The 14,260-nt window shown below is 54.7% G+C and overlaps 2 protein-coding genes across 15 annotated transcripts in view; one reads left to right on the forward strand and one right to left on the reverse strand.

The window, feature by feature from the left end:
• Positions 1–14,260, reverse strand: part of BRF1 (BRF1 RNA polymerase III transcription initiation factor subunit) — a 77,869-nt gene that overhangs the window by 18,097 nt on the left and 45,512 nt on the right. For 5 of the 10 annotated variants that reach the window (XM_054449188.2, XM_054449187.2, XM_063652108.1 and 2 more), the window contains 3 exons: positions 13,881–13,953; positions 2,626–2,775; positions 1,397–1,490 (listed from right to left, as the gene is read on the reverse strand). In XM_054449188.2, the coding sequence (XP_054305163.1) occupies positions 1,397–1,490; positions 2,626–2,775; positions 13,881–13,953 (317 nt within the window). The other 5 variants (XM_054449190.2, XM_063652106.1, XM_063652105.1 and 2 more) reach the window with 5 other exon arrangements.
• On the forward strand, positions 9,883–12,462 carry BTBD6 (BTB domain containing 6). Of its 5 annotated transcripts, none has more exons than XM_054449194.2 (5): positions 9,883–9,915; positions 10,160–10,463; positions 10,535–10,625; positions 10,729–10,847; positions 10,955–12,462. In XM_054449194.2, the coding sequence occupies exons 2-5, from the start codon at positions 10,249–10,251 to the stop codon at positions 12,039–12,041; spliced, it is 1,512 nt and encodes a 503-aa protein (XP_054305169.1). In that variant the 5' UTR covers positions 9,883–9,915; positions 10,160–10,248; the 3' UTR covers positions 12,042–12,462. The 5 variants fall into 5 exon arrangements, with proteins under 5 accessions (XP_054305169.1, XP_063508179.1, XP_054305168.1 ...); XM_054449193.2 differs by having other exon boundaries at positions 9,911–10,011; XM_063652109.1 differs by having other exon boundaries at positions 9,893–9,915; positions 10,160–10,625; positions 11,009–12,462.

The following is a 14,260-nucleotide window of genomic DNA, read 5'->3' on the forward strand; positions in this document are numbered from 1 at the left end:
AATAAATAAAAATAAAAACAAATAAATGAACTGTGCTTGCCAGACGTTCCTCCACAGGGCCTGGCGCTCAGGCCTTGCTCCTCGGCGCCCAGGTCCCTTCTGGCGGCTTCTCCACCCCTACCCGATCCTGCCCGGACCTCTGCTCACTAGGAGAAAGGCCCACAGGCACCCTCATCACTCACAGAGGACCCCAATCCTAGGCGGAAGACTCAGAAGGCCTGAAGAGAGGAGGCTGGGCTGGAACCTCAGCACCTGGCAGTCGGGCAGGAAGGGGCCCTGCAGGCCTGTGAGCCATGGGGCTCAGTTCTTATGAACGCCTCTACACACTACACAACCTCCAACACGTTTAATCAAAGGTTTTTTACAGAATCAATGGTCAGATGTTTAAAGAGAAATACTTTACAGCTGGTTTTGGAAAATGCCACAGGACACAATCTCAGCTGAAAAACAGCAGCCCTGTGTTTAAGATTTGTGATAAATGTCACAGCAGTTACAGGTTGCAGCAACTCCACTGTCACATTTACCTTGTCAAAATCTACGAAACAGGGCTGCCGGTGCAGGTGAGCTGTGAGGAACCCCGACAAATACCACCCAGCAAAGCAGGGATGCAAAGCCCCGCCCCTGCCTGCCTGGCTTGCTGCGCCACTCATTTCATTGATGCGGGGACCTCTTATGGAACTCCGGCTTCTCACTGGGACAGGGGTCACCTGGGCTCTCAAAGTCCAGGACGGGCCACACCAAAAAGGAGACAGACCAGGCTTCTGACGTCAAAGACAGCCTCCTGCCTGTTTGTGACTTAGGGCAACTTTACACATCACCCTCCACCTCAACTTAGAAACACGGGGCGCGGTGGCTCACACCTGTAATCCCAGCACTTTGGGAGGCCAATACGGGCAGATCACGAGGTCAGGAGTTCAAGACCAGCATGACCAACATAGTGAGACCCCGTCTCTACTAAAAAATTAGCCAGGCGTGGTGGCACACGCCTGTAATCCCAGCTACTCAGGAAGCTGAGGCAGGAGAATCTCTTGGACCCGGGAGGCAGAGGTTACAGTGAGCCGAGATCACGCTATTGCACTCCAGCCTGGGCGACAGAGCGAAGCTGTCCCTCAAAAAAAAAAAAAAAAAAAAAAAAATACAGAGATCGGAGGAGGAGGATGCCTCCGCGGGACAGGGCCGGCCCCAGAAGGACTAGCAGGGAACTCTCTGGAGGGAGGCAAGGCAGCCCGCCAGCATGTCCAAGCCATAGCGTGACTGGGGCTAGGCTAGGTCCCAGCCAGCAGCCAGGCGGGAGACAGCAGGGTCCCAGGAGGTGGCGCCTGCTCTGGCAAGCAGGCCTGAGCTGGACTGACGAAGCCTCTGCGTGGTCCCCATGCCATGAATGAGAGCCCCTTACCTCTTCCGCAGCGTGGACTCACACACTTTGACCACACTGATGACCTCCTTCACAGTCCTCCTGAAGTCATGCATTCTGGCTGCAACCAGGAGTGCTGGAAGGCAACGAGACGGGCCCCGTCAACCACGGCCGGGAACCGGGGCGACAGCGCACCTGTGGTGGCCCAGGACAACACTGCGGATCCCGGTCAGGGAGATGATGGCCTGGGAAGATGTGTCTGTGCCAGGCAGTGAGACCCTCACTTGGCATGGCTACTCCTGAACGAGACCCTCTCTATCTTATTGTGGGTGGTAGCTGCATCCCATTCCATTTTCAAATCAAGGAAAATTAAAATGAAGGTTTCCGAGAGCTTCACGTAATCCCTCAAAGCAAACAAACTAACTTTAAGATGGCCATGCGGGAAACACAGCTTGTGATGGGAGCTGGGGTTTCTGAGGGCGCAGAGCCAGGCTGGGCAGGAAAGGGGCGAGGCCACAGCTGGCAGCTGACACAGGTTCACCAAGGCCACAGTGGGCCCAGAACCTCCAGTGCAAACACGGAGATCGTGTGTGCAGATGGAACGGCTTCTCAGGTGGACTGAATCCTACAGTGCAGGGATGCTGGTACCTGGCCTGCTGGGTAGAGTGGACTCTGTGAGCACGAGGGTAAGGGCCCTGGTGAGGAGTGAGGGCCCTGCCGACCTGGGGCTCCAATTCCGGGGTTGGGGTAGCTGACCAGGCCACGGCCACATCCACCCACTAACACTGAGGGCAAAGTGAGAGTCTGAGTGACAGCTGCAACCAGGGGGGTCACAGAGGTCCAACTAGAACAATCGCCCAGCTGGGGGCGGGGGACAGCCTGACAGCCCTGTGGCACCCTCATAAGCAACAACCTAGCATCTCAGATGAGAGAGGCCACACCACTATCCACGTCAGGGGCCGGGCCCCACAAGACCACGGGCAGGGATGGCCATGCAGCCGCACCCCAGAAGTAGGCAATCTGGGGTCAAGGCCACTCTGCCCTGAGGGTTCTGCCCCTTATGCCAGGACACGCAGAGGCCAACGGGGCAGCCAGGAGGTCCTGGAGGGCTGAGGACCCCGGTGGGCCAGGCCAGTGTCAGCCCCGGGAGGCTGGAGGCAGCTCTCAGTGCTCTGCAAACATACGGCACAGCCCACCAGCACTCAGGAGTCAGGAAAGTGTGAAGCCAGGACCCAGGCCAGCATCCCTCAGGCAGGCAGGGCCCGCTGTACCTGCTCCGCAGAGGCCCGAGGGGCGCCGGCCTGTGTGCATCCAGTCCCGCTTCATCCTCTGTAGGAGCCTCAGGGCGGTCATGGACACCTCGTGGTTCTTCTCCCCGAATTCCAGCAGGTGCGCAAAGCGTGGAATATACAGGCACGGGTCTGTGGCAGACACAGCACCTCAGTGCCCACCTCGGTGTGCCATAGCACGTGCACAGGCGGCCTACGCAGCCCAGGGCTGGGGCAACCTGCACTTGTCTTTCCAGGCACCCAGGCCCCCCACCAGTCCCCCTCCCCTGGACAAAGCCTCTCTGACCCTCAGCTGGGGCAGCCATCGCACTGAACCCAGGAGAGCCACTGGCCACCTGCTGCCTGCCAGCCAGCCTGCTGCAGACACGCTAGAGCCAGGCAGCGTGCCCCTACTGCATGGCCGCCCTGCTCAGGGCACAGTCGGGCTCACACCCAGCAGCCTTCCCTCCAGACCATGCAGACAGCACCACCCCCAACAACGGTCCTGGGACTCTTAGAGCAAGACAGGCGTGGGCTGGGCACACAAGTCACCAGCCGGCCGGCATCAGCTGACACTCATGGGTGAGAGAAGGACCCACTTCTGGCATCTCTACCAGCATGGCAGTGCCACGGGGGCTGTGTGTGCACACTGAGGACTGGCGCTGCGCACCTCTGCCAGCACGGCACAGTGCCGTGAGGGAGTGCCTAGAGCAGGACAGGCCGGGCGCTGTGCAGCCTGGGCCCTGAGCGACTGCATGGATCTAAGCTGCGCTCCCCTATGCCGAGCATGAGGCCGGGATGTGATTCCACAGGGCCCTGCTGTGCCCCACCAGGCTCAGGTGGCTATGACTTGCATCCGTTCATACTCACGACGCGGCCCCCCCTTTCCAGCTGAGGGTGTCTGTAACATGAAGGATAAACGCTTGAGGTGAAAGATGTTCCATTTACCCTGATGTTATTGTTACACACTGCATGCACGCATCAAGACACCTCATGTACCCCATAAATACACATACCCGCTATGCACCCACAACTAAAGATAAAAACAAATAATTTGTGGTGATTTGGCTGCTAAAATATATATTATTGGGAGAAAAAAATAAGATAATTTAAAATAATTGCTAAGATTTTTAATGATTTTCAATAAGATACAATCATCGGAGCTAGAAATAAAAAGAATGATAAAAAATATGCTTATACGCTGGGCGCGGTGGCTCACACCTGTAATCCCAGCACTTTGGGAGGCCGAGGTGGGCGGATCACCTGAGGTCCGGAGTTCGAGACCGGCCTGACCAACATGGAGAAACCCCATCTTTATTAAAAATACAAAATTTGGAGGGTGTGGTGGTGCATGCCTCTAGTCCCAGCTACTCAAGAGGCTGAGGCACGAGAATTGCTTGAACCAGGGAGGCGGAGGTTTTGGTGAGCTGAAATTGCAGCATTGCACTCCAGCCTGGGCAACAAGAGCGAAGCTCTGTCTCAAAAAAAGATATGCTTATAGACTGGGCAATACAAAGACGAAGTCTATACAAAAATTTTTAAAAAAAATTTGACTGGGGCCGGGTGCTGCGGCTCACGCCTGTAATCCCAACACTTTGGGAGATTAGGGCGGGTGGATGGCCTGAGCTCAGGAGATCGAGACCACCCTGGGCAACATGGTGAAACCTTGTCTCAACTAAAATACAAAAAATGAGCTGGGCGTGGTGGTGCACGCCTGTAATCCCACCTACTTGGGAGGCTGAGGCAGGAGAACCGCTTGAACCTAGGAGGCGGAGATTGCAGTGAGCCAAGATCATGCCACTGCACTCCAGCCTGGATGACACAGTGAGACTCTGTCTCAAAAAACAAACAAACAAACAAAAAAATTAGTGGGTGTGAGGCCGGGTGTGATGGCTCACACCTGCAATCCCAGAATTTTGGGAGGCCAAGGCAGGTGGATTGCCTGAGCTTAGGAGTTCGAGACCACCCTGGACAACATGGTGAAATCCTGTCTCTACTAAAAAAAAAAAAAAAAAAAAAAAAAAAAAAAAATTAGCCGGGTGTGGTGGCGGGCACCTATAGTCCCAGATACTTGAAAGGCTGAGACTACAGCACTGCTTGAACCTGGGAGGTGGAGGTTATAGTGAGCCAAGATCATGCCACTGCACTCCAGCCTGGGCAACAGAGCAAGACTCTGTCTCTAAAAAAAAAAAAAAAAAAAAAAAAATTAGTGGGTGTGGTCTAGTCCCAGCTACTGAGGAGGTTGAGGCAGTAGCATCACTTGAAACCGGGAGGTTGAGGCTGCAGTGAGCTGTGATTGCACCACTGTACTCAGGCCTGGGCAACAGAAAAAAAAAAAAAAAAAAAAGAAAGGAAAAGATGTACTAATGTGGGTGGGACTTTGACGCTCATTAATTCTTGAAATAGAAAACTCAGTTCAAAAACACTGGTAAATATATCGACGGCTGGGCACAGTGGCTCACACCTGTAATCCCAGCACTTTGGGAGGCCGAGGAGGGTGGATCACCTGACGTCAGGAATTCAAGACCAGCCTGGCCAATATAGTGAAACCCCATCTCTACTAAAGATACAAAAATTAGCTGGGTGTGGTGGTGTGCGCCTGTAGTCGTCCCAGGTACTAAGGAGGCTGAGACAGGAGAATTTGGTTGAACCCGGGAGGTGGAGGTTGCAATGAACCAAGATTGCGCCGCTGTACTCCAGCCTAGGCGACAGAGCAAGACTCCATCTCAAAAAAAAAAAAAAAAAATTCAAGACAAGCCAGGCAGAGTGGCTCATACCTACATTCCCAGCTACTTGAAGGCCAAGGTGGGAGGATTGCTTGAGCCTGGGAGTTCGAGGTCAGCCTGGGAAACACAGCAAGACCCCATCTCTTAAAAAAAAAATCTGGGGCCGGATGCAGTGGCTCACACCTGTGAGTCCCAGAACTTTGGGAGGCCAAGGCAGGAGGATCGCTTGAGCCCAGGAGTTTGAGACCAGCCTAGGCAATATAGTGAGACCCCCATCTTCACAAAAAATGAAAAATTTAGCCTAGTGTAGTGATGCATACCTGTTGTCTCAGCTACTTGGGAGGCTGAGGTGGGAGGATTGCTTGAGTCCAGGAGGTCGAGGCTGCATTGAGCCATGACTGTGCCACTGCATTCTAGCCTAGGTGACTGACACCATGTCTCAAAACAAAAAACAAAAAAGACAAGCAAAAAGTGTTTTTTTCAAGACAAATCCATCAGTGACTAGGGTGGAGGAGGAGGTGGTGGGCAGCGGCGGCACGGTGGGCAAACGCGGAGTGGCAGAGCGGCACGGGACAAGCATGGGCATTTCATCATGGAAAGGAAACCATGTCAAGCAGCCTGGAATCTGCAGGCACACAGTGACGGAGGAAGAATTAAATGAAGGAAAAACACTGGAAACAACCTTCAAAACCACAATAATGGGGGATTTTAACATGGTTCTCTGAAATTTGACAGACTGATTAGGAAAAAAAAGACTAAGGGATGACTTAAGACACATCACCATAGGCTCAATCTAACAAGGATGTTCTAAATTCTGTACCCCATGGAGTCATCATGCTTTTCCAGTGTCTGTGGGACAGTTATGAAAATGGCCAGGTATTATAAAACAAAGAAACCCTCAATATATTTCAGGTAACAGCACATAGGACATGCCATTTGACCCCAAGTGCAAAAAAAAAAAAAAAAACTAAAAATGAGCAAAAACAAGTAGTCCCCTCACCTCCAAACGCTATTAGAAATTAAAGTTCAATCCTTCAGGTAACTTTATTAACTTAAGCGCTTTGTATATTTAAGGAAGCAATGGGTCAGGCGTGGTGGCTCACGCCTGTAATCCTAGCACTTTGGGAGGCCGAGGCAGGTGGATTGCCTGAGCTCAGAAGTTTGAAACCAGCCCGGGCAACACAGTGAAACCCTGTCTCTACTAAAAAATACAAAAAATTAGCCGGGTGTGGTGGCATGCGCCTGTAATCCCAGCTACTCAGGAGACTGAGACAGGAGAATCACTTGAACCTGGGAGGTGGAGGTTGCAGTGAGCTGAGATCGTGCCACTGCACTCCAGCCTGGGTGACAGAGCAAGACTCCATCTCAAATAAATAAATAAATAAATAAATAAAGGAAGCAATGAAATTAATGAACTAAAATAACAGAAAACTAAAAATTAACAAAATTAATTATTTAAAGTAGGCAAAGGGACTAATAAGAAAAAGAAGCAAATAAATTGCCACTGTCAAGAAAAGAATTAAAAAGTCTAACAGCCAGTATGGTGCTGACATACAGACCTACAGACCAACAGAACAGAACAGGACAGGACAGGACAGCACAGGGCCAGAAACAACAATGACAGACAGGTGACCTTCAACAAGGGTGACAAGAACTTCTTACACAATGGGGAAAGGATGGTCTCTTCAATAAGCAGTGTTGGGAAAACTGGATATCCACTTGCAAATAAAGATAGACCCTTACCTTACATCATACACAAAAACTAACTCAAAACCAATGCAAGACCCAAACACAAACTTGAAACTATAAAACCCTTAGAAGAAAACACAGGGAAAAACTTTATGACATTGGTCTTGGCAATGATTTCTTGAACATGACACCAAGAGCAAGGGCAACGAAAGTAAAAATAGACAAATGGGATGACCTCAAACTAAAAAGTTTCTGCACAGCAAAGGAATCCATGAACAGAAATGATATCCTATGGAATGGAAGTGACTATGTGCAAACCATCTATCTCATAAGGAGTTAACATACTGAATATACAAAAAACTCCTACAACTCAGGAACAAAACCGATTAAAAATGGGCAAACTGCACTTTAGTAATCCCAGCTCTTTGGGAGGCTGAGGCACAAGAATCGCTTGAACCTGCAAGGCGGATGTTGCAGTGCGCCCTCACCACCGCACTCCAGCCTGGGCAATAGAGTGAGACTCTGTCTCAAAAAAAAGGCAAAGCCCTTGAACAGACGTTTCTCCAAACATGGCATGCAAATGGCCAACAAGCACATGAGTAGATGCTCAACATTATTTATCAGGGATATGCAAATCAAAACCACATGACACTACCTCATATCCATTAAGATGGCCATTACCACAAACAAAAAAGAATAGGCTGGGCATGGTGGCTCACACCTGTAATCCCAGCACTTTGGGAGGTCTAGGCGGGTGGATCACTTGAGGCCAGGAGTTTAAGACCAGCCTGGTCAACGGAGTCTCGCTCTCTCACCCAGGCTGGAGTGCAGTAGCGTGATCTCAGCTCACCGCAACCTCCGCCTCCCTGGTTCAAGCCATTCTCCTGCCTCAGCCTCCCGAGTAGCTGGGATTACAGGTGCCCACCACACCCAGTTAATTTTTGTATTTTTAGTAGAGATGGGGTTTCACCATGTTGGCCAGGCTGGTCTCAAACTCCTGACCTCAAGTGATCTGCCCACCTTGGCCTCCCAAAGTGCTGGGATTACAGGCGTGAGCCACCGCGCCCGGCCTACACTGTAACATATTTAAAAATCAAAGTGCAAAGAGTGGCTTCTTTCTAAGGATGAAAATTATTATTCACACACTCCACACCACCATGCAGATCAGGACACTGACTATGTCTGACGGCTCAGCAGTTCTATCCTGGCACCCCCTCTGAGGCAGCTGTCGCCCAGATCTTGTGTGTTGCTGTGTTATTCCTTCTCACTGCATTCCCCAAATGGACCCACCACAACCTGTTGATCCTTTCTGTTGCTGATGGACATGTAGGCTGTCTCCACTCTGGCCATTTGTATTTCTCCTGGAAACTGCTTATGCCCGTTACCTTCTTCTATGGAAATAGACGGCTGGGACAGAAACCATGGCCACAGCAGCCAGCGTGTCTTTGCCAGTGGGGTCCCACACTATGAAATCTCAGCTGTGGCCTCGGTAGGTGTGTCCTTGGCGGGTGCATCCACACACTTTCTCTCGGAACTTTCTGGACCCTCATGCATATGCTACAGCTTTCCAAACCGCTTGGCTGTGCAGAGTTACACACCCACCTGCAGCAGGTGATCTCCAGCTGCTCTGCATTCCACCAACACTACGTGACAAGTCTCAAGTTCAGCCGCCTGGGGGCTCGGGCGCCCCATTCCTGGGAGAAATGATGATGTGTGCACTCTGGGCCATTGCATGGTGTCTGTTCAAGTCCTTTGCTCGTTTTTTAAAAAACTGGGTTGTCAGCCTTTTCCTTCCTGACTTGTAGTTGCTCATCCATCCTGGAGTGTTGGAAATACGGCAAATATCTTCTGAAGAGGACTCTCCCAGGGAACATTCACTACAACTGTAACGACCACAGAGACATACAGCTCCTGTTCACTGTTTAGCCCAGGACTGCGCTGACGGGTGCACCCATGACCCGAGATGCTGGCTGCGTCCTGTGGGGTTTCCTGTATACGGAAGTTTTAAAAGTCTAAAGCCTGGGGGTTCAGGAGGTTGCGTGTGTGTCCTCGGGGAGGAACTCTCCTGACAGCCAGGCCTCTGGAGCTTCCTCTGCACGCGAGCTTGGCGTGCACCAGCTGTGCGGCCCAGGCCAGGTGACACGGCCTCTGAAGTCTGGTCTCCTCATCAGCAAAGCCAGTGCCCCATGCCACGCACCTCCCAGGATTAGCCCCAGGCTGGGACGCTGGAGGCCCCACAGGGAGCGAGCCTGCGACTGCGATCCACAGGCAGAGCCACAGAGGCAGGGCGCGCCCTGGGGCCCAAGCTCCAGGACTGCAGGCCCAGGGCCAGATCCTGACTTGCCCACCCGCCGGCTCTGTGACCTTCAGCACGCGACTAACCTCTCTGTGCCCATTTCCTCGAGGAAAATGCCGGGAAATAGCAGCTCCTGCCCCTGTAAAGCCCTCAGAGCAGAGTGAACCGCGCTCTCTGCAAGCGCTGGCTGCTGGCGTCCGCAGTAAGCTAAATCGCGAGGCATGTGAACGAACGAGGAAGCCCAACGACCATCCCACAGGCCGCGGCCAGAGGTAGACTCCGGAATACAAATGGCCAAACAAGCAGGTCCACCTGCGTTCCTAACCAAAAGCTCGCTAACTAAAGATCGGGCGCAAGCACCTGCGCATGGCACTGCAGGTCTGGGAGTGGCCGCCTGCTAGCGCCGGGAGCCGCTTTCCACGGCTGCCTCCGCACCGCGCGCGGCTCGCGCTCGTTGTGGGGCAGAAGCGTGAGCAGCCACCAGGCTGTCTGGCCTGGGGGCGGGGCTGCGAGGCAGCGCCGTCGCGCGGGGCGCGGCCCTGACGCAGCGTGACGCAGCGTGACGCACCGGCGCCGCGGCGGGTACAGGCTCGGGCGGGCTGGCGGGACGGCGCCCCCCGCGGCCGGGCCTGGCCGGGCTGCGCTAGGCTGGGCTCCGGCAGGGTCGCAGAGGCGGAGGTCGCAGGGGCGGGGGTCGCAGGGGCGGGGGTGGCAGGGGAGCGGGTGGCAGCCCCGCGGGTCACAGCGCCGCCGCCCATGCTGCTACCCCTAGCCTGCCTGCACGGCCGCGTCGCTCAGTGCCTGACCTCCTTGCTTTTGCTTGCAGAGCCGCTCCCGAGGCCCCGGCGCGGCGCGAGGGCGCGGGGCGCGGCGTCCATAGGCGCCGAGGCTGCCCCCGCCGTCCCGCCCGCGAAGATGGCGGCGGAACTCTACGCTCCCGCCAGCGCCGCGGCCGCGGACCTAGCCAACAGCAACGCCGGCGCCGCCGTGGTCAGGAAGGCCGGGCCGCGTAGCCCGCCCAGCGCCCCCGCGCCCGCGCCGCCGCCGCCCGCGCCCGCGCCGCCCACACTCGGCAACCACCACCAGGAGAGCCCCGGCTGGCGGTGCTGCCGCCCCACGCTGCGCGAGAGGTGAGCCCGTGCCCCGCGGCCCCCGCGCCCGCGCGCGCCCACGCCCCCAGCCCGTGCCTCTGCCTTTGCAGGAACGCGCTCATGTTCAACAACGAGCTCATGGCCGACGTACACTTCGTCGTGGGGCCCCCGGGGGCGACCAGGACGGTGCCTGCCCACAAGGTGGGTAGCGGCGGCCCCTCTCGGAACGCGTGCCCCGCCCGCCGTGTGGCTGACCCGCAGCCTGCGGGAGAGCCAGGCTCATGGCGGCGCTTTCTCCTCCCAGTACGTCCTGGCTGTCGGCAGCTCGGTCTTCTATGCCATGTTCTACGGAGACCTGGCGGAAGTCAAATCTGAAATTCACATTCCAGACGTGGAGCCCGCAGCCTTTCTGATCCTGTTAAAGTAAGTCCACTCTACTGGGGAAGGACGGGTGGGTCCGTTTTAGGCGGCCTCCCGAGGCTTCTGAGGGGAAGCACACAAGAGCTGATGGACTTCTCTCCCTGGCCCAGCCCCGCAATGGGTGCTTGGGAGCCAGCCCCTGACGCGGGCCCTGCCTCGCCTAGGTACATGTACAGTGATGAGATCGATCTGGAAGCTGACACGGTGCTGGCCACTCTGTACGCTGCTAAGAAGTACATTGTCCCAGCATTGGCAAAAGCCTGTGTCAACTTTCTGGAGACAAGTTTGGAAGCCAAGAACGCCTGCGTCCTGCTGTCCCAGAGCCGGCTGTTTGAGGAGCCCGAGCTGACGCAGCGCTGCTGGGAGGTCATTGATGCACAGGCCGAGATGGCCCTACGGTCCGAAGGCTTCTGTGAGATAGACCGGCAGACGCTGGAGATCATTGTCACTAGGGAGGCCCTCAACACCAAGGAGGCGGTGGTCTTCGAGGCTGTCCTGAACTGGGCTGAGGCGGAGTGCAAGAGGCAGGGCCTGCCAGTCACCCCACGAAACAAGAGGCATGTTTTGGGGCGAGCCCTTTATCTGGTCCGAATTCCAACCATGACCCTGGAGGAGTTTGCCAACGGCGCTGCCCAGTCAGACATCCTGACTCTGGAGGAGACCCACAGCATCTTCCTGTGGTACACGGCCACCAACAAGCCCCGTCTGGACTTCCCCCTGACCAAGAGGAAGGGCCTCGCCCCGCAGAGGTGCCACCGATTCCAGTCTTCTGCCTACCGCAGCAACCAGTGGCGGTACCGCGGGCGCTGCGACAGCATCCAGTTTGCAGTGGACAGAAGGGTATTTATTGCAGGGCTGGGCCTGTATGGATCCAGCTCTGGGAAGGCTGAGTACAGCGTGAAGATTGAGCTCAAGCGGCTTGGGGTGGTTCTGGCTCAGAACCTGACCAAGTTCATGTCAGACGGATCCAGTAACACCTTCCCGGTCTGGTTTGAACACCCGGTCCAGGTTGAACAAGATACCTTCTACACGGCCAGTGCCGTCCTGGACGGCAGCGAACTCAGCTACTTTGGGCAGGAGGGGATGACGGAAGTGCAGTGTGGAAAGGTGGCCTTCCAGTTCCAGTGCTCCTCGGACAGCACCAATGGGACTGGGGTCCAGGGTGGACAGATCCCTGAGCTCATTTTCTATGCCTGAGGTGCCCGGGGAGGCTGCAGCAGGTCGGCGAGTGAGTGGAGGGGAAGTCAAGATGCTAACTGCTTCTTGACACTGTGAAAGGCTGCTCTTAACCTTGTCTCTCTTTGACACGTAGTCAGCTGAAGCTTGATTGTGTAAAGTAGAGACCTTTTCCACATAGCCAGAGCCCAGGGATTGGAGTCTTAGGCATCTCTGGTACACTGAGGTGCACATCTCAGGTGGAGGAAGATTTAGGGCTCAAGACAGGCCCCAGATCCCCTCCCAGTGGCACCCACAGCACCTGCTTTGAGGGGTTGGATGTTCCTGCTACCCTCTTGGGTTCTAAGTGCTTCCAAGCTTGAGACCCTCCCTTCAAATCTAAAATCGGCAAAAAGTCACTTAAAATAGCGGACTTCTGTAATAAAGGTTGCCTAAAATAACACCCACGTGTCAGTAAATGACTACAGGAGTTGTACAGTGGGGTATTCTCTTTCTCATGCAACAGAACAGCTCCCTCCCATGCCGAGAAGAAAACCTGTCATGCTGAACATGCTATGTGGTTAGGAGCAAACTGCGCCCCAGTGAAGCCTATCTGTCCCCTGGGTTGCTGGCTGGCTTCTGGGCCACCCTAGGAAACACCAGGTGCCTGGTTGTCTCTATGTTCTAATGCATCACTAGCACCTCAGAGTCCCACCCTATGAACAGATTGTCGGGGGAGCATTCTGCTGGGCCCAGCATTCTGGACCCTGGGGACACAGTGTCACTAGCTGTGACACTGCTGCGGGACAGCCTGTTGCAGGAGTGGACTATAGGGTGAAGCAGGCTCTCCCACCCCTTGCCTCTGTCCTCCCACTCTGCATACCCCGTAGGCAGTTGCTTTCTGGAAAACCTGTATGACCCCTGAAAAGAGGGATGGCCCCTCTTGGCACCTGGGAGAGGGCATGGGCTGAGTGTAGAGCCCCAGCCAGTGCCCCTCTGCTGCTGCAGCCCATGCTGCTCAGTCCTGTTGGTGACCCAGCCCCACCTGGTGCTTCTCCGCCCCAAGGACATACGCTCCTAGATGCAGACAGGCAAAGTAAGCAAGGGGCCTCTAAGTGGGCTGTGGAAACCAGTCATCTGCTTGGTAAAGAAAGGGTAGTTCAGAACCATCGGGCAGTGAGTGCTGTTCTGATCCTTTCCTTCTAGACTTTTCCACTTAGGTTAGATTCTGCATGCATGAACACTGCTGCTGCCTCGGGGAGACGGGACTTACCCTACACCTAACACGTCAAGAAAGGCATACAGGAGTTCCACAAACTCGCATACACTGGGCACTCAACACAGAAAAGTGGCAGAAAAACCACAAAAGAGGGCTGTGGCTGGAAAGCACAACCAGGAGCTGCCCCACTGTCCCCATCTGTCCAGAGGCACCTGGTGCCAGATGTGTTCCTTAAACCTTGTCCACACAAGATGCTTCCAGCACGCAGCACTTGTTTCCCCGTCTACACCTTCCTGCACACCTGACAGGCACGGACAACAGGCCTTCTAGTTTTGCAGCAGAAAGCAAGCCCCAGGCCAGGTGCAGTCTCATGCCTGTAATCCCAGTGCTTTGGGAGGCCAAGGCAGGAGGATCGCTTGAGGCCAGGAGTTTGAGGCTGCAGTGAGCTATGACTGTGCCACTGCACTCCAGCCTTGACAACAGTAAGACTCTGTCTTAGAAAATAAGGCCCCACATTGCTGAGCTCCTAGCAGCTTTAAGAAACTTACCTTGAGGGGGTCCCGTACTTGGACAGGATTTCCCTCCACTGTTCAAAGGACATTTGGCACGCTAGTCCCTACAGCAGCCTGCTGGACACCCCAGCATCTCACCCAGATGCCTACCTATGGCCGGCGCATTGATGCAGAGCTCTCTTGCCAAGAGGAGAAACGTCTTTCCCAGCACGTACACATTCACCTGAGATGGAGAGATCACAACCAGAAACAGCATTGGTATTTAAGGAAATGTTTGCTTTTTTTCTCTTAAAATGCATCTCTTGTTCAGTCTTTAAAGACTCCGATGGCCTGTGGAGCAGCCACCCCACACCCACAAGCCTGGCTGTCCTCCCTTGGCTGCTGGGGCTCCCAGGGCCCTGCCTTCTTCCTCTAAGTCACTGTTTTAGGCCGTGCTGCCGTCTCGCCAATGATGGCATCTGCTTAGAAGAAAACCTGACTGCAAGGTCCCTCCCAGGGCATCATCCCACAGTGCACGCTGCATTTCATTC

Source organism: Pongo pygmaeus, chromosome 15, assembly GCF_028885625.2.
Source record: "Pongo pygmaeus isolate AG05252 chromosome 15, NHGRI_mPonPyg2-v2.0_pri, whole genome shotgun sequence".
NCBI lineage: Eukaryota > Metazoa > Chordata > Mammalia > Primates > Hominidae > Pongo > Pongo pygmaeus.